Here is a 24274-nt window from a genome sequence, read left to right on the forward strand (position 1 = left end):
CCTTGGGTCCTGGATTGGACACCAGGAAGCGCAGCATGTGGGTCACTATATCCATATCATTTACATATGTATGTGAGAAGTTATATCCATTCCGAGTGACCATCAACATGCAGGTCATGTGTGTAGTGGTGCCATCTGCACCTAGGTGCTGATCAAAACAAACAATTACGACATGTATTTAGAAAAAAACAGAAGATTGTTAGAGGAAACAGTGAAAGTTAATCTCCTGATTTAGTCCATTCGGTACCAAACTGCCAAGTTTATCAATCCAATAAGTTTCTCTGTGATTCAAACGTTGGCATACATCTTCATGAGGACTATTCTTAGTTAGCACTTCCAAAATCACAAATCTTATCTGTGACACGTTGTGTCCATTGGCCATCCAGTGACGTGCCACAGCAGAGTTAGTGTTCGCATTACGAATACAGGACCGGTGTTCACCCCACCTCAACTTGGCTGTTCGTGTTGACTGTCCAACATAGAATTTCCCACATGGGCATTTAATACCATAGATGACATTACTACTGTCACAAGTGCCAAAAGTTTTAAGCATAATTTTCTGCCCTGTTCTCGGATGGTTAATGATGTTCCCTTTGATAACAAAGTTGCAGTTTTTTTTCATTTTTTCATTTTTTTGTGATGACTTTTTCCAGAATATGTCCAGGATACCCCATAATTATTTGCTTTCAAGGTTTTCATGCCGATGGACGTGCTTGCAGACACGGATCGTGACTCGCGCTCTTCAGCGAGGAGCCGCGATCACGTGTCACATAAAATCAGGTTGCTCGGCAACGCGCCGATGCAGTCTGCTTTCGGCAGACACGGAGAGAACAGCTCCACACCGTATCCTTCAAGCGGTAAGGCAACTTCCACACTTGTCACTACTTGATGCATCAGTATATGCCCAGAAAGGTTCCTTATGCATACTTTCTTGTTTGCAGCCACTGCACACCGAGCTTGGTGCTGCTGTTTGCTTTTTGAAGCTTAGAGAACGCCACCATTCACCTACATAAGGTAATGGACCATTTTCCCTCCTAAATCAGTTACATGACACCATTACTTACCGTGGTACTGATCTGTTTTCCGTTTTTTCTTTATTTTCCATTGTTTCCTACCTTCCGATTCTGCATACGATACTTCTGGGTATGTGCAATCTTTCACATTTTGTACCATTTGGGCTATGTCACTTTATTTAACCATGTGAATGATGACTGTTCATGTTGATGTTCATGTTTACACACACATGTCCTTTTTTTTAATATGGGATTGATTATACATGGACCCTATCCATAATATGGCTGGCACAATTTTATGCATATGTTATGTTTAAATGGATTAGACTTGCCCTGATGAAGGAATTGTTTTATTCCGAAATGCATTGTCACTATATAAGTCTACAGATAGTGACCTGTGGCAAATCCTTCCTCACTAAGAAAAATATTAGTAAATTTTCGTGATTTCTTTCCTAAAAATACTTTGGTTTGATGGATAAAACCGACCTTGACAACTACAACGACTTTGAACTTTTTCATGAATCAGCTGTAATGGGCATACTAACTGCATTTAGTAAAATTTCAACTAACATAAAACCCAGATTGGGATTTCAGAGAGCGGCTGTATGATTGGGTATTTCACCTAATCTTTTGCTTCTAATATCCTTTTTTCAACCCTAAGGGAAGCAAATGCACGGTGAATGCATTTCTTTTTGATATCTGCAAAATGAATTATCCCCCTTTGACCAAAGACCTTTCGAATTAATACTTGTAAATGAACGATTTCCATTTACCTAAGACCAGTTGAATTAATATATAGCATATAGAATGTTGTAGCCTACACTTTGGGTACAGATGCCATGAATGTTACATACCGAGGAGATTGAGAGTTATACCCTATGACTGAATGATGAAGTGGTGTTCTAACAGTCTATTTGTATAGATGAATGACACGTATCGCTGTGTCGATTCATAATCCAATGCATGGATCTTAGCAGCCGCATAGTGACTGTGGTTTGCTTTGTTTTGATCCCACAGACTCTCTCCCAGACTGTTCCACTCCTATAACACCTACGGCAAGGTGGTAAAGTACTATTCCATCTACCATATTTTTTGTTTCTCATAAACTGGTCTCCGAATTACGAAATACACCAGCTTTGAGGAAGCTAAGACTGTCCTGATGAATGTGGCTTTATTGAAGTTTTGCCACTGAAACTGGTCGACGGTGTTTGCTACATCTAAAAAGGCGCCAATTAGCCTATTTCTGATAGCTTGAGCAAACCTTTTTACATTGTCCGACTCCCCTTTGGTCAAAACGAGCTCTGGAAGGGAAGTGGTGACTGTATTGTCTTTGTGTTTTAGCAAAAGGAATTTTTCTTTTTCCATTGTATTTGTCATTTTAACCCTAGCAATGCAGGGTCAGTGTGACAATCGATGGGTCGTTTATCCCATTAGATGTCACACAAGTGTTAAGAAAGAAATACATATCCTCTTTAATTTCCCTGGTGCGCTTCTTCTTTTACTTATAGTCTCTTCCAATACAAATACATCTGGAAGAGAGTGGTATAGGACTTACAAGGCTGAATGTATTACACACTATAGAAGTTGGTAATTTTACTCTTATTCTGTCACTATTAGACAGGCGTTGTAACACCGCAACCTAGTTGAGAGTGCACTTTAGGCAGGGATAATATATTCTTTGTTATATCCTTCCGTCTTCTGCCACAGCCTTGTTTCTCTATTTTTGGCTAGATATTAGCTGAAATTGTTGTCCCAACCACAGGTTTTGGTTTTACTAACTGGACCTCCCCTGGGTCTCATTAGGCTGCTATCAGCTTATAACACAGATGTGTGTTGCCTACCTATTGTGTGAACGTAATCTACTAAGGGCAATACCCTGTTAACCTTGTAGAATTTGCCCTCTTGTCTAGTTGCAATAATCAAACCTAGAGGGAACCAGGTCTCGAGAGTCGATGAGCTTCTGGGGGAAGGAGAGGAAAGGCAGAATACCTCTGAGGAGGTGCAGTAGGAAGTTTGACTTTTTATCAGACATCAGAGATGTGGGCAGAAAAGGAAAGTATGGAGTCGAAGATGACCCAGAGGTTCGTAACCTCGCAGGTGGGGTAGGAGGAGGGACAAGGGAGGCCGGCCAGAGAGTGAGAGGAAAGGAGGGTGAATGTGTGCCGATGAGGAGGATCTCTGTCTTGCTGGCATTCAGGCAGAGATCGTTGGTGGCACACCACTCCTGAATGGCAGACAGGCAATCGGAGCTGAGACCAGGAGAAGAGGTGGCTGAGGAAAACCTGAAAATGAGTGGAGCGTCATCTGCATAACACTGAAAATTGGTGCAGAAAATGGCAATACGATGGGTGAGGGTTGTCAGGTATTGGTTGAAAAGCCAGTGTGAGGGGTTAGACCTCTGGGGAACACCGCAGGTAGAGAGGGAGATGGAGGAAAGGAAGGACCCAAGTTGGACCTGCGAGGGTTGATTGGAAAGAAGTCAGCCAGGCCGGAGCCTGATCAGTGATACCCATGTTGTCACGGAGACGGTTGAGCAGGATGGTATTATTGACCATGTTGAAGGCAGAAGAGAGAGAAAGTAGGATGAGGACAGAAGGGATGTTAGTCATGGTTTGGGAGCAGATCTTCACGGATGTACAGGAGAGCAGTTTCCGTGCTTCTGGCAGCTCTAAAGCCAGACTGATGGTCGTGGAGACAACCAACAAAATCGGAGTGAAGGTTAAGCTGCCAGAGTTGGTCGAGTTGTCGGAATACAACAATTGGATCATCTTTAGCAGGGATGGGGTCTATACACCATTTTGATAACTATGCCTACAGCCTGGAAATGTCAACTTCGTCAAACGCAGAGGACAGATCGATCGCTGCAACATTTAAAGTTCGCCATGAATGTGATCCAACGTCGGACACACGTGCCCTCAGCCACTCCTTATTGTACCCACAACCTTTCTGTAGCCAATCTGCAGCAGGCTCAGTGAATTACTTTTTTCTGCCCACGACATAAATTCTTTTAGCAGTATATTGGTGAAGACTTTTGAGGAGGTATCTAATAAAGAGATCGGTCTGTAACTGGAGGGTTCAGCTCTGTTCCACCTTTTCAAAATGGTGACATATATTGATATAGCCTATGACTGAGGGAGTGAAGGCATTGGACCAGGTGGGTGTATTTTTGAGGGCCCCTCCATGTAGTATGTTGGTTTCAGTAAAAGCCCACCTAGAGAGAAATTCTGACCAGATCTTTACATGGTTTACTTTACCCACTGCGTGCGTGGTGGGTATTACTTCCCTTTCCCTATCCAGTTCATCCCAATAAAAGTAATTGACTTGGCACTGACAATTGAAATCTCCCGCTATCGCAATGCATACTTGTGGGTTGTCGGATGACCAACTTTTTAAGAGATCTTCAATTTCATTGAGGACCACCTAAAGACTGGTGCTCATTTGGTTGAAGTAAATATTGATCACGAGGACCATAGACACGCTTGGGATTACCCTTGTGATCAGTATAGCATCCAAGTTAGTGACAATGTCAGTTACACTCAGTCCCTTTGCTGCCCTTTTAGCTGTTATGAACCCTCCCGTTGGCCTACCCGTAGGAACCTTTTTTGCAAATTTAGATACAGTTGCAAAGCCATCCCACACTCGGGTTGACTTCGGCCAAGTTTCCTGCAAAAAATTACGTTAGATTTTTCCCACATCACATTTATATAATTAAAGGAGTTATGTCCTTGAGAATTCCATCTTAAGATGTGCCAGGTGTTAAAGCCCGGTCTGCTTCCGACTGTGGCTGAAAAGTCTGAGGAAAGCCAACCCCAACTCGACGACTCTTGGTTATGGGCAAATTCTTGCTTGCTGTCTGTGTCAAAGTGCCACTTTACTTTGATCCTCAATTTGACTTGGACTGTTCCTCTGTTATCGACTTGACATGCATAATAGCATTCGAAGCCATGGAGTAGAATGGCTTCCTATTGCTCAATGATTGACATTTCCACAATTTCGAAACAGTCTGCCAGCACTCGCTTCTGTTTGTAGTTTTTTCCCACAAGGCACACAGCTGGACCGATTAAACCATCGTCCTGAGTGTAGGTGCCACAGTTGAGGCATGCACCCATTTGTGAGCGATTACTTTTGCTTATGTCTATACAGGGGTTAAGACTTCTATTTATGTTTGTACTCAGTGATTTTTTGATGCTCGCCCTTTCTTCGTTTTTCCTTCCTGTTGAGTTCCCTGATAAGTCTATTTGCGGTGTGCCCACTCGTTTGAGGTTGTTGCAAGAGTGGTTTGTCACGATCGTGTCTGACCAACTGGGCACATCCAGACCCCCCCCCTCCTCCCCCCCCTCCCTCTCTTGTACTGTCTGTGCACGATCTGAACGTACCGTGCCTTGAAGATAGTCTATCCATTCCTATCTGTCTCCCCTCCCGCACGCTGGTACATCTATACTCTTGGAAAAACATCAGAATCGTAGTCAGACCTTGTTCGGCAGAAACCTGTGCAGTTCCCTTAGGGAACACTGCAAAAGATTTAAGACTACAGGTGTTGGCAGTAAACCCAATTGGTAGCAGTCTGTACCACCCAGATTTACCTGGTAGCTGTGGCTGAGCAGTCAGACTTCTCTTAAGAAGAGTTAGGCTGTATGCAAAGTATACACAATAGGCACTCAGACACAATAATACAAGCAAACACTGACCAGAGCTTTGGTATCAAAGTATATAATTATTTATTTAAAAACACTGTTTGAAACACTCCAGCACTCTTTTTGTAAAATATTCTAAAAACAGTTTACTATTGTAATATATACACCCCTTTTTTCTTATCAGATAAGTCACAAAAATACACCACTTATTTTCATACAGAGGTGAGCGCTTAACTAGATGGCACTCCAATAAGTTTGTGAAAAAGGGAGGGAAAAAGACAGAATATGGAAAGGTACACCACTCTAAGATTCAGGAACACTGTTAGCAAGGCAGAAGAGCAAAAGTCACTGGTGAGCCAAAGTCCAAAGGCTGGGCCCACTCTTAGAGAGAGCAGAGCACTAATGTGCCCAAGATCACAGTTACACTAGGCTTTGAAAGTCTTGCAGAGGGTTCCAAAAGAGTTTAGAGGCGCTTAGGAAAGTTTAGCCAGGGTGTCCCAGGCTAACCCAGGTTCGAAAGCCGTGGGCTAAATCTACCCCGTACAGTCGGTAGCAAGGGAAGCCGGGCGGGACACGGTACCTTAAGTGGGAAGGATCCTCCAGCGGTGGTAGTTGTTGCAAGTCACGTCGTCGTCCAGGGGAAGAGAAGATCTCGACTTGGAGGAAAGATGAAGGTTGTTGCACTACCAGGGAAGAAACCAGCCGCGGAGTTTTCCGGTTAAAGGTGGTACCTTTGTTCGCGGTCGTGGTAAAACGTGGTATCCCGGTTGCCGGGGTGCTTGGCACAGGCAAGGCGGCCACGAGGTACGTCGGGAAGGCGAAAACACGGTGAAACTGGTTATCCCCACCAGTCAAAGGAAGAAGACTCTCCGGCGGGAGATCTCCTCTGTCGTTGGGAATAGTGGTGAGACGGTCCAGCAGGGCTCCACCGGTGGTGGTGTCGTGGCAGGTCGGCTCAGCTTCTCCCTCGTCTGATTCTTAGGTCCTGTGCCGACTTCTGAAGTTCCAGTCCCCAAAGCCCTTCTTTTATGCAGAAAACCCCCATTCACTCAGCCTAGCTGTCACTCAAACATGCCAAGTGGTGAGCCGGTCGGCTCACCACTTGAGCCAATCAGGACGGAGTGCGACTTGAGTTGCCTAGGCAACTCAGTCCAGGGTGCCTAAATTCCCCTCCACCCCTCCTAAGTACCCCAGATAGAGTGGCACCACTTTGGAGGGCTTCTGTGGAGAAGCCCGCCAAAAAGTGGAACAAAGGGCTCGACTTGGGTTGGAGTCACAGAAGAGAACACAAACGCCATTTTAGAATCAAGTTTTGGCAAAAAAAATACCAACCGGAGAATTAATATTAATTAAATAAACCAGCGATATGTTCAAGGCTACGTAAATAATTAAATAAAGGTAGTAGCCTAAAACAATGGGAAATCCCATTATATTCGCGGTTGAATATAAAAAGTAGTATCCACTGCCACCAGCCAAAACTCGATCAGGGGGGACGGAGACATGCCCCCTCGACTAACAAACCCTGGGGCAATTGAATTGCCCCAGCCAGTACGTCCACAATATGATGGTTTGTACTGGTTCAGTTCAGAATTTAAGACTAGTAAAGTCAATGGTGACTTTACATGCCCTGGGAGACAGTAGTCAGTCCCAGGGTATGGAGTCTATACTGGGGGGTCACTATGACATCCCTGTGTCACTGCACTGAGGGTGCTGTGTAACACACATCACAAAAACACATGAAGCCCTATGGAGTAAAAGACCCCATAGCCCATTAAACACATCTAGATTCAAAAACACACTCAAATCATGTCCAAGAGTGAGGGTAAAAGTCTCACTCTTGGCTGGAGAAAAAAATAAACCCCAAAAATCCAGCAAAGCTGCTGGGGACTCACTAGGTTAGGAAATTCAGCCTAAACCGAGAATTCTCCCTAGCAGACCTATGTTTTTATCTACACTGTTAATTGTATTATATGCACTTATGCTTCCTGGCAGACTGCTTATTAAGATACTCGAGGACCCTGAATTACTTTTTTCTCCCCTGTTCCTCCCTCCTTGAGCGCCTTGAAACACTTACCTTGGGTATAGGCACTTTACAAATAAACATTACAATATCGAAATTTGAAGCTGATGTTTACAGTAATGCCTGTCGGAGGCTGCTGTCATGCTGCTTCCTCTCTTGTCCTCTACATCCTCTAACTTTAGCTCTCGTGAAATGTTATTATTGGCAGGTACATGGCATAAGAAAGGAGCATTAAAGGCTGAGGAAAAGCAATTTCCTAACATAACAAACAGCTATGCCAACCATTTCTCTTCCGAAAATACACCAGCCTTTTGAAGGTTTGACCGAAGTGCGCCCAATATTAAGTGGATCACTGATGGTCTTTCAACATATATAGACTCTATGATTAGACATAAAGGAATTCTACCTTCATACGTCAGGGACTCGACTCATGTTCTACATGTTTTAGCAAACATTAATTGCCAACCAGATTTCTTGTTGAAGACAAACTTCTGAGACGGATGGGCTCAAGAATGCTTTTTAAATTCTCCAGCATTGGATCTTTCATGGATTCACATGCTTAGAATATTCCCCGTCGTCAGACTGGGAACCCTCGGTACACATATATAGTCTTTCCTATAGGAAAAAACTTCCGACACTTGTGTGTCCTATCCACATCTATGTCCTCTCTGGGGCCGTCCACGCATGCCCCGTAGGACGTAGTGGTATAAAAGCCCCGCCCCCGCGGGTCCCGTCAGATTTCAACCGTCTCCAAAGATAGTGGGATCTCCTCGCGTAGTCTCTACTTTCTAGGTTTATTGTTAAAATTACTCGTTTTGATCGAAAGGTTATTGGTCTTACCAGGATGTCGGGCAAACTGCTCTTCCGCCCGTGCGCCACGTGCGGATTGAAAAAGGTTTACGAGGGGGACGGCCATCTGGATTGTATATATTGCCTCCACCCTCACCATTCGGCAGACCAGTGCGAAATATGTAAAGGGTTTTCCCAGAAAACCCTGAAAGATCGGAGTCGGCGACTGGTGTCGTGGTTAAATGACGGGGCGGGAGCATATCCTCAGTCGGAGGTTGGCTCCCTGCGCAGCGTGGCCTCGACGAAAACATCGGGGGCGCCGCGCCGTTCAGCCTCGTCGGAACCACCGGCAAAGAAAACTCGACCGGCGGAAAAGGATGTTCCACGAAGCCACTCTTCCAAAGACTCTTCAAAAGAATCTTCAAAAAAGTCATCATCGTCGAAAAAACATGGAAAGGAAAGGCCAAAATCCTCCTCGGGCGATCCTCATAGGTCTGCCACGAGTAGAGAGTCGGAAAAGCGCAGGGAGAGCTCTGTGAAGGCGGGACCGCCTAAGCCACCTGCAGGCCCACCGTCGACGACAGCGAACCAGTCAGTGGCCTCACTGCCGCTAACGCAGTTGGTTTCCCCCGTCCTCAACCCGCTGACGACGACGGCGACGATGGCCTCGTCGACCGAAGTTCAGGCCTGGAGACCAGAGGTTTTTGATCTGGTGTTGCCGGACTCGTTACTGCAGGAACAGGCAGTGTCGATTTCCTCGAAGGAAGACGACGGCTTCAGGATTGCGGGCCCGGAAGATCTTGGGCTCCGAGCCAAGTCACCATCAGGAGCAACCTGCTCTCAGGTGTTTACCCAGCTTTCAAGCTCACAATCGGCCCTGTCCATGGAGATTCTGTCCTCATTGCACTCGCTGCTGAAATCGTTAGATGAAAGGCTTCCACCAGTGAACCCGTCAACGCCTCCCGTCGACGAGCCAGGCCCGTCACATCGTCCAACCCAAACGACCAGAGTTCCGGTGACTCCAGTGGTCCACGAGGAGGGTGAGCTGTCGGACTCTGTATCTGACCAAGGATCAGTATCGGACATCTCCCTGTCTCCATCTAGGGATCCATCCTGGGTGTCGGATGTTGAATTGGAAACACCAAAGAGCCCCACTCACCCGTCTCCACCAGACGATGTTGGCGCGTTTCATTCAATGATGGAAAAGACATGCAGGGAATTTGGCCTGGTCCAGCAGGAGGAGAAAAAAAGACTGTTTTCTGTTCGACCATATGGGTAAGAATAGGCGTTCAGTATTCTCAATACCCATTTTAGATCATGTCTGGAAAGAGGGTGTTCAAACCATGCGTCACCCGTTTTCTGAACCGGCCGTCAAAGGCCGCATTGAAAAGAAGTTTAAAGCGCCAGACTCTACCCCGAAATGTCTTTCGTCCCAACCTACACCTGACTCAGTGGTGTCGGCGGCAGCGACAAGGAAAGCGAGGGCCCAACACAAGTGCTCTACCCCTCCGGATAATGAGGCAAGGCGCCAAGATGTGTTTGGTAAGAAGGTACTATCCGTGGGTGCTACAACTGTGAAGGCAGCCAACTCTTTGGTTATTGTCGCCAGGTACGACAGGGAAATGTGGCACAGACTAGCCCCCCCTATACTGGACCACCTTCCGGAGGAACATAGAAAAGCGGCTACGTCTCTGGTACGAGAGGGCGAAGAAGCGTCGAATCATGCAATTAACATAGCGGTGGACCTGGCGGATTCGGGCTTTAAGCAAGTAAACAACGGGGTTGTTCTTAGACGCCAGGCTTGGCTTAAGTGCACCAACTTCAGGCCCGAGGTTCAGTATAAAGTATTGGACATGCCCTTCGAAGGTGACCTTCTTTTTGGAGAAAAGGTGGATGAGGCCCTGAAGGGCATGAAGGAGGACTCGGATACGGCTCGCTCGTTGGGTGCCCTTCAAAGTGGAAACATTTTTCGATCTTTTCGTCCCTTTAAAGGGGCATCGGGCAATTCAAGATTCTCTGCATCCAGGGATAGATCTTTTGGCAGATCAGCATACCCATCCCAGGGATATAGACCCGCCTCTCAAAACGCAAGCCGGCGCAGAAACTTCCAGTCATCCAAGAGACGACCGGCCTATCCTTCGTCGACAAACAAACAAAAAGACCAGCAATGACGGGAAGCGCACCGTTCTGGGAGGAAGAGTGTCAAACTGCGTCAAAGAATGGGAAGACATCACAACAGATCAGTGGGTGTTGGACACAGTGAGGTACGGACATTCTCTACTATTCAAATGCAAACCTCCAAAATGTCAACCGGTATTCCTACCCCAACCACATCTGAACGTTTTGCTGCAGGAAGTAGCACTTATGTTACAAAAAGGTGCCATAGAATTGGTTCCTGCATCGCAGAAAGGCCAAGGGGTATACTCACGGTGTTTTGTGGTAAAAAAATCCAAACGGAAAGTGGCGTCCCATTCTCGACCTGCGCGACCTCAACAAGACCTTACAGAGCCAAAAATTCAAAATGCTCACGCTGCAGGAAGTAATCAGGTCCGTTCAAGTGGGAGATTTTTTGGCGTCTCTGGATCTACAGGACGCGTACTTCCACATACCTGTGTGCCAAAAACACAGAAAGTTTCTGAGGGTCATGGTAGGTCGGACACACTACCAATTCGCAGTGCTTCCGTTTGGTCTCAAATCCTCCCCAAGAACGTTCACAAAATGTTTGGCACCCGTGGCAGCCTGGCTGAGAAAGAAAGGGCATCATGTATACCCGTACCTCGACGACTGGCTTGTGAGGGGATCCTCCTCGGCGTCGACCAACGACAGCGTACAGGCCACCTTACAGCTTCTGCAACGACTGGGGTTCGCGGTGAACTTCGGAAAGTCCTCTCTAAGGCCATCAAAGAACTTAAAGTTCTTGGGAGCTCAATTCGAAACCCAGTCGGGAATAGTGAAACCTTCCCTAGACAGAATGTCAAAAATCAGTCGACTGACGAGTCAACTACGTTTACATTGCACACTCTCTGTGAGAAAGTATGTGGCGATCCTAGGTTCCATGGCTTCCTGCATCCATCTAGTAGCCAACTGTCGATTATTCATGAGGCCACTTCAGGAATTCCTAGCGGACAGATGGAAGCAGGCCACGGGTCGGTGGTCAGACAGGATAACCGTCGACGACGACGAAATCATCCGAGCCCTCCAATGGTGGAAAAGCGTTCACAACCTGGGCAGAGGGGTACCTCTACAAGAACCAGAATTTCAGCGAACCATCATCATGGACGCATCCCTGACAGGCTGGGGAGCACACATGGACAACTACCAAACCCAGGGCAGATGGTCCCCGACCGAATCACTCCTACATATCAATGTACTGGAGCTGAGGGCAGTACGATGGGCCTTGAAGTCATTCCTCCCACATATCAAGGGGTCGAGAGTAAGAGTGCTGACGGACAACACGACAGCCATGTTCTACTTGATAAAAAAAGGCGGCACGAGATCCAGGACCCTGTCCGTGGAGGCTCAAAAGGTCTGGCATTGGGCTTTGAAACACAACATATCTATAGTGGCACACCATCTTCCAGGAGTGAAGAACGTACAAGCGGATTCCCTAAGCAGAAGCATGGCACAGATACACGAGTGGGAGATGGACACCATTCAGCTGCAGAAAATCTTCAAAAGATGGGGTCACCCCTCAGTGGATCTCTTCGCAACGAAAGAAAACAAGATATGCGAGCAGTTCGCGAGCAGATGGCCTCAGAAAGGATCCCTAGGGGAAGCGTTCTCATTTCCATGGACAGACAAGTTCCTGTACGCCTTCCCTCCGTTTCCCCTTATACGGAGAACAGTACAATGGATACGCAGATACAAATGCCGGGTCATTCTAGTGGCACCGTATTGGCCGAGACAACCTTGGTTTTCCGACCTGCTGCATCTGTCGTTGGAACAACCGATAACATTCCAGAAGGTTCTGAATCTCCTGTCCAGGGACAAGGGAACAGTGTGGCATCACAATCCGGACAGCCTCAACCTGACGGCATGGCTCCTGACTTTTTCGGAATTTGGCACTTTGAAAGTTTCGTCGGATTGCCGGAGAATTCTACAGGCAGCTAGGGCTCCTTCCACCAACAAGTCATACATCTGCAAGTGGCGAAGGTTCTGTATGTGGTGTCAAACGCAACACGAAATACGGCCTTTAGAAGTAACTCCAGAACAAGTTTTACCGTATCTTCTTCACCTGGCGGAGAGTGGGTTATCCTCGTCATCCATAAAGGTGCACCTGGCGGCCATCTCAAGGTTCACGAGGAGGAGACAGTCCTCTCCGTTATTCAGCGACAGACTGGTGAAACATTTCATGAGGGGTCTTTTTCGAACCTTTCCCCCAACATGGAGTCTAAATGTGGTGTTGGCGGCTTTAATGAAGCCACCTTTCGAGCCAATGTCCTCTTCATCCATGCAGTTCCTATCATGGAAGCTGGCTTTCTTAATTGCCATTACATCAGCTAGAAGAGTATCGGAGCTACAGGCATTGGTCATAGACCCTCCATATATGAGATTCTTTAAGGACAAAGTGGTGCTATCAACTAATCCTACTTTCGTCCCGAAAGTTCAGACGGTCTATCACAAACACTCAACCATTGTCCTCCCTACTTTCTTTGCGACCCCGTCATCGACGGCGGAAAAGGCTCTTCATACTCTAGATGTGAAAAGGGCGTTGAAATGTTATCTGCAAAGAACACAAGAACTCAGAACTACCAGACAGCTGTTCATCGCATACGGTCCGTCGACGAGAGGAAAGGCAATTTCCAAGCAAGGACTGGCTCGATGGGTCTCGTCGGCGATTGCTTTTAGTCACTCCAAGGCCGGGAGACCCCTACAAGGGCATCCTAGAGCCCATTCCACAAGATCGACAGCCTCTTCCACGGTGCTGAGGGCAGGAATTCCTCTGACAGACATCTGCCAGGCGGCGGCATGGTCAGTCCCACACACGTTCACACGCCATTACTGCCTGGAAAGGCAGCATGCGGATGAAGTACAGATGGGAAGGGCAGTTCTGCGCCATCTGTTTCAATGAGGTAAGCCAAAAACGGTGAAGCTTTTGTCTTTTGCCTTGTCTATACTGGTTCTTTAGTGTGTAGGTTTTGAGTAGAAATATATATATATATATATATATATATATGAATATGTATGTATATATCGGAAAATATGTTGCTGCTTATGTGCCTATATAATTAGGTTTTGGGGTGTTTTTGCAGTGTATGTTGCATTGCATTCTCACCTCCTTCTTTTAGGATACTGCTACACAATCTATTCTAAGCATGTGAATCCATGAAAGATCCAATGCTGGAGAAGGGAGTAGTTTCTTACCTGTAACTCCATTTCTCCAGCATTGGTATCTTTCATGGATTCACATGCGCCCACCAGCCTCCCCGGAATGCAATGTGCAAGATATATGCATAAGCAGGTTCTCCTTTCTACTTTGGAGGGGCCGAAATCTGACGGGACCCGCGGGGGCAGGGCTTTTATACCACTACGTCCTACGGGGCATGCGTGGACGGCCCCAGAGAGGACGTAGATGTGGATAGGACACACAAGTGTCGGAAGTTTTTTCCTATAGGAAACGACTATATATGTGTACCTAGGGTTCCCAGTCTGACGACGGGGAATATTCTAAGCATGTGAATCCATGAAAGATACCAATGCTGGAGAAATGGAGTTACAGGTAAGAAACTACTCCCTTATGATGCACAACTATTGGTCTAAATCAGGAACATGAAATGAATGTTTTTTGTAATAAGCCAAAAGGAACTATATTAACTATGGAAATTAGACATTGCAATGTTGATGAGTAATTGGATATGAATTGGGATCTGGTAAACCTCTAACGATTTGGGATCTTTGATTTTACTTCTGCATATGCAAGCAGGTAGTTGCTCACCCAGACCATCAGAGTGAATAATATCCAATGCTAAATTCACAACGTTTAGGGTTTCTGGGATTTGGTGGTCTTGGGATCTTAATTTGAAGTCTACCTATCTGGAGACCGTTTTGAAATACATTTTGTATGTTCAGTTGGAGTAATTTGTTGCTGCTACAGAAATTGGTCTAGTTGGAACTTGCAAACCAAATTAGGAATCGAGCCTATGAGTATCAATATGAGCTACTTTAAAGCATTATTTGGGAGATTGGGTTATCAAGCTGAATGTACTTAGCATTAACCAGTTGCAATCACCAATTATTTAATTTGGTTTTGACTTGAAGCTGCTTTTGATCAGTACAATAGTGGTACATCCTGTAACTAACTATGTATTGGAAATTATCAGGATTATGATAACAGATTCACCAACCTAAGAAAGGCACATGAGTAATGAACATTGTGCTTTGCATTGCTAATCTTAATATTCGAACTATTTTGCACGTCACATATTTTGCTTTTTAGGACGGTACAGAATACACTGTTGCTATCCATTGAAATCGATACTAATTACTGTCAGTGCAATGTTCCAAGCTAACTGTAGGCATAATGGTAATTTATGGCATCAACAATATGATCTATGGTTCTCTGTTGCACATGTTGTGGTGCTGTGATAAGGTGAAGGAATATTTGAAAGAGGTGTTGCACAGGGTTGATACGATTTGGACTATTACTTTTCCGCGGAACCCGTGGTCTGTACTTCTGTTATCTCCAAGATGTGGGGTAGTATTGCTTATGTGACTAGAAATTGTATTAACAAATGCTTACTTGTAGCTGTCAAACAGGTTTTAAGAGTCTGGAAAACGAGGGGTTGGTTGTGTGATATAAAGATTCTTTCAAGGTATGAGAAATGCTTATTTTCTAGGCAGCAAAAAGTTCCAGTATATGAAGAAATTGGGGGAACCCTTCAATTATTTTTATGGGAGTGGATGATTTTATGTCATAGTATGAGATTAATGGCTGTATTTGTTCTTTTAAGTAAGGGGGGGGTTGGGGGAGTGTTTTATGTATTGGCCTTTGTCCTGATTTGTCTTGTCTTGTTGATCTGTATTGTTCGATAATACTTTAGTGAATCTAAGCTTGGTATTTGTGTGATTTCAAATTGATATGTTGGTTCTTTACTTTTCTTTGTTGTTGCATGTGTTTTTGTTATCTTTTTGTATTTTTACTGTAATCATTCATTCTTCGGAATCAATGCATGTTTGTAATATATTTTGTGGAAATAAAGTGTTTTAAAAAATAAGTTAAAAGAAAAATATGATCTACGCTTAATTTGCATAACGCAGCACAAGCAAATGAGGGTAGGATACCCGCACGGCTTTGTCTATATATGTAAAATGATGGCGGTGATGTCGCACGCCAACTACGTGTAACATCACTACCGCTATATTAACTAGTTTAAAAACGGCAGCCGCTTTGAACATCAAATGGCACGCCAGGGATGACTCCCGACCTTACGTCCCCTACGAGATTGATTTGAAGAATGGATTTAACCATTTACAGTTAACTGCTATGGAAATTAACTAGATAATTCTAGTAGGCAATTCGATTTATATAACCGGATCTACCATGGTAAATGTTAATTGGAAAATATTTTTTTAGATGACTAATTGTGGAGGGAATAACCAATTACTGGAGATGCAATTAACAGGTAATCTATGCTGGTTGGAATCCCTCAGGAAAATGAGTGGTGAGATTACTTTTCAACGTTTGAGCACTGTAACATGGCGGTAGCCCATCACTCACCTGAAGTGACTTACTGATATCATTTTACTCTGTTTGCACCTTATTAGGGTTAGCAATCAAACATTTTTAGAGAACAGAGAAGAATCAGGGTTGGTGTAATGTTACAAAGCCACATATTTGACTTGATTTTGGAAATATGGAGCATGCTGGTACACATAATGATATTCATGACAGATGTTAAGCTCAGCAGTATCTATTTGCACCATAAGCTTGAATTGGATTTACATGGGTGTAGGTGAACAACTACTCTCCCAGAAAAGTATTGATGTAAAATTGGCAATAGAACATACCACAAGGTGGGGTGATGGCATTGTGTGAGGTAAAGAGATGTTGAATCATTGAACCAAGACCCTATTCTAATATTTAATGTTCTTATATTTTTTCGCACCATCTGCCCTTTTCTTTCTATTTTCAGTTTGAATTACATTTTTGTTACTGCTTATCTCATCAAACCCAACCAGTGGTCAAAACAAGTGTCAGCTGAGCACAACCAATAAATAGTGGTTTAACCCAATCCGAGAATGTTCAATTGAATTTTGTTGAATATTGAAGATCGAGAGAAGCGCAATACTCTTGGTAGCACTTATTTTTACAGTTTAACTTTGATGAGACAGGGTGCCGAGTCTCTGCAACCAGGAGTTTTCAGCCATCAATTTGTTACTAACAATATAGCGTGCTAAATTGTACATACCTAAGCGCACTGGTAACCCAGGTAGCCCTAAATATGTATTACTTCCTAAGCCCACAGACCAGGGCATAAGTCTTTGCATATGTTACATATGTCTGTATAGTGCGATGTTGAACCAAGACAATACGAAAAGGTAAGTCAGTTTAGCTTTGTTGGTTACAAGAAAAGGGGGCAAACCTATAACTAAATTCATAATTGCAAGATAGCTTGTGTGTTGTATTTTATTTATATAGTGCACCGAGCCCTGAGGCAACTGGGCACATTTCTTAGGTACAGACCGATATGCATACATACAGTTACAGGAATAAAAAACATTACCAGCAAGAAAGGTAAGTAGAATGGATAGTACGTATTTACATAAAATGTGCATAGATATCATAGTGCACAGAAGTATTTACAAAGATTGCATGGAGTACGAAAGTATCTATAGAGATTGTAAGTGTTGTGGGTTAGTTTTCATTCTGAGTGAGCCAAGATTTGGCATTAAGAAGGCTGTACAGTTGCAAGAAAGACTTGATCTCAATGCCCAAAGCTCATTTTAGTCGAGTACATTTTTCCTCCAAATACTTTCTGCAGGCCGCACCATGGGATTCTGTAAGTTTGCAAAACTCTGTAATTCATTAGAACTCAAATGACACCAAACTCTTAAGGCTGACAGTACTGCACAATCCTGTTTTCTACTGTACCACCTGCCACCAATTACGGGTACTACTTGCTGATCTATGCATAGCATGTGCATCTAATCGAGCATCCAAATTACCATGTAATTCTCTTTCTGGAATGTCTGTTTAATCTCGTCACCCACCCAGCCATGGGTACTGTAGAAAACTGAGGTAACTTACCTGACAGAAAAGGGGGGGCCTTGTAGGTAAACCTACACTAGGTTTCCATAACATTCCAATCAATCTCACTTTACATGGAAAACAATCTAAGATTGTAAGCACCATCGGGCAATAGGAGTACCTGCATATGTAGGGCAGGGAATGTATGACCAGAACACCCCTGTCAACCCTTACTTTTACTTGGCATGAAACGTGTAATACTCTGTAACTTTCACTCGATGATGGGACATGCATAGCATGCAACTCTGAACTAATACAAATATCATCAAGACTGTAAAAAGGTAGTGTCGTAGATGCATATCTTGCCTTTATTTGTTCTCTCAAACATCTACTGTTACTCCTACCTCAGTGTCCTTATTTGATATATTACCCCATACATGAGAGCAATACAAAGCTTATTTCTCCATTTTACTCTAGATCTGTGACTTTGGACTGGCCCGTGTAGCAGATCCGGATCATGACCACACAGGGTTCCTGACCGAGTATGTGGCTACTCGGTGGTACCGGGCACCAGAGATAATGTTAAATTCCAAGGTAAGGACTGCTATATAGTCCAAGTGGCACTAACCATGCGAATGGAAAATGTAAACATCTAATTGTTGTTTAAAAAAACAGATTTCTCAACGTTGAAGCAGCAATACTATAGTTTGTTTTCCATCTTTAAAGTTTGTTTAGTTATGTAAAAATGTGATGTCGTGTTGAAGAGGGTAGGCTGCAATTATGCAAGTTTAATAACTGGTAATTACAACATATCAGACTGTCAATTCAATCTCATTTATTTGATCAGTTATTTAAATTTCAATTGTCTTTTCAGTGGGACTTGTTTTTTTCTTTTTTTAACTTTCTTTATTAAGTGATTTACATCTCAATACAATCAACAACATGGCATCAGATTGAGGCACATGCACAAGGTGGTATGCAGGTAAGATATCATTTGGTGGGCTGTGAGACTCCCCCACAGTAGCATGCAGCTGTGTGGTAACTACCTTGGCCGTTGGACTCCTCCCAGCCCATCTGTTCATAAATGGGTTGTAACCGGTCATAGTTCTCATCCTATAGGGTGGGCAATTGCGCCTCTTCCCCTGACTCCGAGCTTTGAGACATGAGAAAGGTCACAAAGGGGCCCCAAACGTTCCCAGGCTTGATTTGCTGGCTGTATAATAGTCTGTATTCTTTGTCCGCGTCACTAAGCCACACCAGGTCTCTGAGCCAGGTCTGTACCCTAGGAGGGGTCGGACCATTCCATTTCATTAGAATACACTGCCTCGCCATTATCATACATGATGTAATCAAATTTCCAGTCCTGCTTGGGAGCCTCTTATATCCAAACATACAGCACAGAAATTTGCATGCCACTGCCCTTCCTAGCATATCAGGGACTGCCGCCACCACCTCCTCCCTGAACTCCCGCAGCCTAGGGCACAACCACAACATGTGGATAAAGTCAGCAGACTCATCGCCATATCTTGGGCAGCTGCCCGATTTTGCATGGTTCAACAAGTGGAGGCGGGCTGGAGCTAGGTACACCCTGTGTAGAGTTTTGAGCTGGATCAGTTGCATTTGTGTGCTAAAAATGGCCCCTGTGTGTGGGCAATTTTATGTGATCGCATTGTTTGTCTGTGAAGTGGGATCCCGCTGCCTCCTCCCATTGTCGTTGGCACTTGAGTTTCCCGGGAAGGTATCTCGCTGGATAAGCCCATATATCGTAGAGACTAATCGCCTCGCAACTAGGGAACAAACAAAGTAGTGCATCAGCGCAGTTGTCTGTGGGATGCTGGAAAACGATGGGAACCATGCTTTAAATTTTGCACGGGTTCTAGAATACTGCAGTGTACGATGGAGTCCCCCTCCCATCATCTCAACAAAATTTTTTTCTGGAAACGAATGAACCCCCAGGATACAGGTCCACCATGCATTCAATCCCTGCCCCTTTGCATTCCTGCAATAGAGCCTCGTCACATGTCGGTGGAAGGCACTCGACTTTCCATATCGAACGCCTGGGTTGAATGGGATATCGATCCACACCGGTTTCAAAGCTCAGTTCCATGCATGGACCGTACATGACACAGGGTCAAATGTGCATTTATCCGCCACCTTCCTCGATATTACGAACCTTTGTGTAGTGTTAAAGGGTGAACAGAGCCTCTCTTGATGTGCACATGGGGGTGTCGTGGTGCCCCGGCATCCAGTAGGACACGAAATATAATTGCACAGCCAGAAAGTACAGCTCCACGTCCGGCACCCCACACTCCCAGGGGAGGGCCAGGGTATCCCAGCTGATTCTCGGGGCCTGCCATGCCAGCGTAACCAGCTGGGCCCGCACCTCGGCAAAGTATCCAGCTCACGGCCATACAGGGATATTTTGAAAAATATACAGAAGTTTGGGAACTATCACCATTTTAGCAATTGCAATCCAACCCAGCAGCGAGAGCAGAAGCCTGCACCACCTATCCACCCTATACCGCTAAGCATTCAGATGTTGAATGTGCTTTTCCTCCAGCAGTATCCCAGCATCATGGCTCACCTGCACCCCAAGGTACGTAACTGACCTTTGCTCCCATCTATACCCCCCAATATCGGCAGGTTTGATCGTGCTCTCGTTCACTGGAATAGGACCGACTTGGTTGTTAGGGAGAATTCTTCTTCTAGGGTTAATTTCCCTCACCTAGTGAGTCCCCCAGCAGCTTTGCTGGATTTCTGGAGTTTATTTTTTCCACCTGGTAAGAGTGTACATCTTTTTCCACTCTTACATGTGTTTTGGCCTATGTGTTTTTACTCATTGTGTGATCTTGGGCACTGGAGCACACCACTCCAGGTGCCCCTGTTCTTGTATGGGTTACACCGCACCCTCGGTGTAGTAACCCTGGGTTGTCTTTTGGACTTCCCTCTGACTCCATTTCGCTGGGGCTGCCTACTGTCCCCCAGAGAAAGGTAAAGTTGCCATTTACTTTACATAGTCATTTTTACCACAGACCCTAGTACACCCCACCCTACATGGAGTACTGGAAAGGACTAATCGGTACCCCTTTTCTGTCTGTACCTCCCTGAGCATTGTTTTGCTCTTAACATTTAGACTTGGCTGGTAGCAGTGGTATCTATCCTAACTTTTCTACCGCGATTATATTAGATAAACGTGGTACTGTTCTTGGCTATTATATTAGTCTCGAACATAAAACCGCTTGACCAAATCATCTTTCTTTTGGCTCCGGTTGGGTTTATTCGCCATTTCTTTTTGTTAAAGTCCTTGTGTTTTACTTTGTGCGGCAAACTAGGTTCGCCTTCTTTGTTCACCGTCTTTTTGGCGGGCTTCTGCAGAGAAGCCCTCCTCAATGCGCCTGGGTGTCTAGGTGGGCTGAATGTGAGGGAGGGGTGTAGTCACCCCCTGCACAGGGTATCCTAGGAAACCCAAGTCGCACTTTTCCATGATTGGCTGAGGTGGTTGTTCCGGCTGGAAAACCACCCTGCTGCGTGATTGACAGCCAGGCTGTGTGAATGGGGGTTTTTGCGCATAAAAGGCAGGTCTCTTGGGCTAGAAGTCGGAGTCGCCTCTGGAACTACAAGGAACCGAAGAGAAGCGGAGAGAACGACGGCTGCTGCAACTTCCCCGTTCCGGTGAAGCCTGCTGCAGTCCTGAGCTATCTACCCTTCGACGACTAAGAGAAGATCCAGCCCGGAGTCGTCTTTCCTTGAGCCTGGTGGGGATAACCAGCGCATCCTCAGCCAGAGATCTCTGCCGTGGTCGAAATCACTGCACACTGCTGTAGTGGTCCGGATAGCCACCTGCTGAGCCTCTCCTGTTTTTAATGAGCACAACTTTTCGTTGTCACTGCTGCCGGCTTCATCCCTGTGTGGTGCAGACCCCCTTCAGACGTCCTCCTTCACAACAAAGCTCCAGGAACCGTGGGTCTGTGGGGAACCAACAGGAACAACTGCCAGGGCTCCAGTTGCATCGTGGAAATAAGGTACTGTCTTCTACTCGAGGAAACTGGGTGAACTCCTTTTCTTTATCTCCAAGGCTCGTCCTTGTCTTCCCTCCTTTTTATAACTTTTGCTTCCGAACATTGACAATATTCAAGTACTCTTGGGCTATACGGAATCGTGAACTGTCTAACGGTGTGATCTTCGGCACAGGCCTCCGGTGTCATCTAAACCTGGCTCCGACCCTTTGACTTTTGAACTCCTGTTACTGAGTGTTTCTCAATACTGTCTGCCTAACCTAAATATTGCCTGTGATTTTTTTTTTCTGCCTCCATCTCCCTCTGGGTATCTCAAGTGTTAAGTGTGTTTTTGCCCCGGTAGCATTTCATGCCACGGATACGCGTTTATTTAGTAGACCGAACTGTCAAAGTGATTGCAACCGTATCCGCGGTATCGTGTTTTGCTCATAACACCGGTTAATTCAAACACAGGGTACTTACCTTGAGACTTACTGTACAAAGTGAATTGGTTAGTTGTAGTATATTTAACGTGTGGTTGTGTTTAAAGTTTAATAGAGGTGTTGTGTTTATAACTGATGGCTTAACAATAAATTTACTTACATTTTTTACCTGAAACCTTGAGTCAGTGTTTGCTTGAGTCATAGTAATTGTGGTCCCTTTGTGTAATCTCTGCTACTGCTCATATACTCTTGAGATAAGCCTGGCTGCTCTGCTACTGCTACCACTATAACTTAGTAGTACAGGCTTGTACCAAAGGTAAAACTTGTATTGCCACCTGTAATCTTAATTGTGTGTAGTGGTCCCTAAGGGCACTGCACAGGATTCTGCCTAACATTGGTCCACTTTATTATAAGCCCAAATTAATTCTGCTATTTGTTGCAAGAGCAGACCTAGGTTAATCCCAGGAGCATTAAGGTATAAAATAGTGTCATCCACATACAGTAATACCAACTCCCTTGTGCCCTCCCATCACCAACCCTCTCGCCAGGTGCAGTTTACGTAGCCGGGCCGCCATCGGTTCCATCGCCAGGGCAGAGAGCAGTGGCGACAGCAGGCAGCCCTGTCTCGTTCCCCAGCCCAGGGGTAAGAACCTGGATCGCTTGCTGTCCAGACCAATTTGGGCATTCGTGCCAGTGTACAACAGACGCACTGCCGACTCCGTAGCAGCCACCTGTCGCAGCACCTCAAATAGCTCCACTTCACGGAGTGGAACGCCTCTTCCATAGCGAGCATCGCCAGCATCACCTGTACCTTGGGTTCTATCTGGGCCAGTATTGCAAAGAGTTTACGCAGATTGAACGAGGTCGACCTCCCCTGAATAAAGCCTAACTGGTCTGCCTGGACTATGGTGGAGATGTATGGAAGCAGCCGGTTTGCCGGCACCTTAGCAAAGATCTTCATGTCGAGATTCAGCAAAGAGATGGGGTGATGCGAGGAACACTCTGCAGTATCTTTCTCGGGTTTAAGTGTCAGTGATTACTGCCTCCCACATAGTCAGGAGGAGATGGCCCACCCTCATCGCCTCCTCTCAAATGGACAGCAGACGTTGAGCTATCTCAGGGCCTAGCTCCTTATAGAACTCGCCCGTGATTTCATCCGTGCCCAGAGCCTTCGCTGAAGGGAGGGAGCGTATGGCAAGCAGAATGTTGTTATATGTAATAGTCTGCACAAGGGCCTCTTGTTGTAATCTAGGCAAAGCCGCCTCGGGCACATATTGCTCCAGGGCTGGGAGCGACCCCCTAGACGTATATAGGTGCCCGTAGTATTGGCGGAAGACGACCAGGATAGCGTCAGGTTTGTTGACCGCTTCGTTGGCTTCGTTTTTCATGGCATTGAAAACCTTGACTCCTTGAGTCTGATCAGGGCTGCCAGCTCTCTGCCCGGCCTACCCTCCTCGCCATATCAGCGAACCATTGCCGCGGGTGTTGGGTATTTGTTCTCGCGGTCTGCCAAAATGTTAATGCGATCAGTGCTTCCCTGAGGCTTGTCCTACTACGGCTCCCTCCTCAACCCCACACTCGTGCCGTTTGATTTCCAGCTTGTTCTCAGTTGTCTGCGTATGGTCTTTAGCAGACTCCGTTACAGGGACCGACATTCCCCCCGCCCCCCGCAGCACCACCTTGAACCCGTCACACATGGAGATAATCGTAGAGACAGTTCCTAGGTTCTCCTGAAAGTATAATTTGACAATGCTAGGCACCTCGTTTCTAAATACTATGTCGGACAGGGCGGCAGCCTTGAACCTCCAGAAGGGGCGGGAGACCCTCTTTCCTCTGAGTCCAATTAAGAGAGGACAGGCGAGTGATCTTATAGTCCATGCCATCCAGTTTTGTGTTGATAGATGCAAATCTGGTCTGCATCTCTGCCACCACCAGGCTTGGTTCCGATGCTGTTGCCTCGCTACTGGATTTCTAGGGGTCCTCTTCTTGACCAGACAGGCTAGGTTTGTCCGTGTTATCTTGAGGCAACAGCATCTTTTCCCCTCCACCGCTCAGGCCCTCCTTCTGGGAGAAGTGCATACGAGACTGTCTCTCGTTTCCCTTGGTCATGCAACCTCCCCTCTTGTTGCCACTCTGTATAAACACCAGAGACCCTGTACCCCAATACGCTCTCTGGACTCTCCATCCGTATTG

General features: G+C 45.6%; 1 protein-coding gene across 1 annotated transcript in view; it reads left to right on the top strand.

The window, feature by feature from the left end:
- MAPK1 (mitogen-activated protein kinase 1) overlaps window positions 1–24274 on the top strand; it is an 806732-nt gene that overhangs the window by 366990 nt on the left and 415468 nt on the right. Inside the window, exon 4 of the mRNA XM_069619984.1 lies at window positions 18121–18237. Within this exon, the coding sequence (XP_069476085.1) occupies window positions 18121–18237 (117 nt within the window). The remainder of the gene's footprint in view (window positions 1–18120; window positions 18238–24274) is intronic.

The sequence above is a fragment of the Ambystoma mexicanum genome, chromosome 10, assembly GCF_040938575.1.
Source record: "Ambystoma mexicanum isolate Mex_15411 chromosome 10, UKY_AmexF1_1, whole genome shotgun sequence".
NCBI lineage: Eukaryota > Metazoa > Chordata > Amphibia > Caudata > Ambystomatidae > Ambystoma > Ambystoma mexicanum.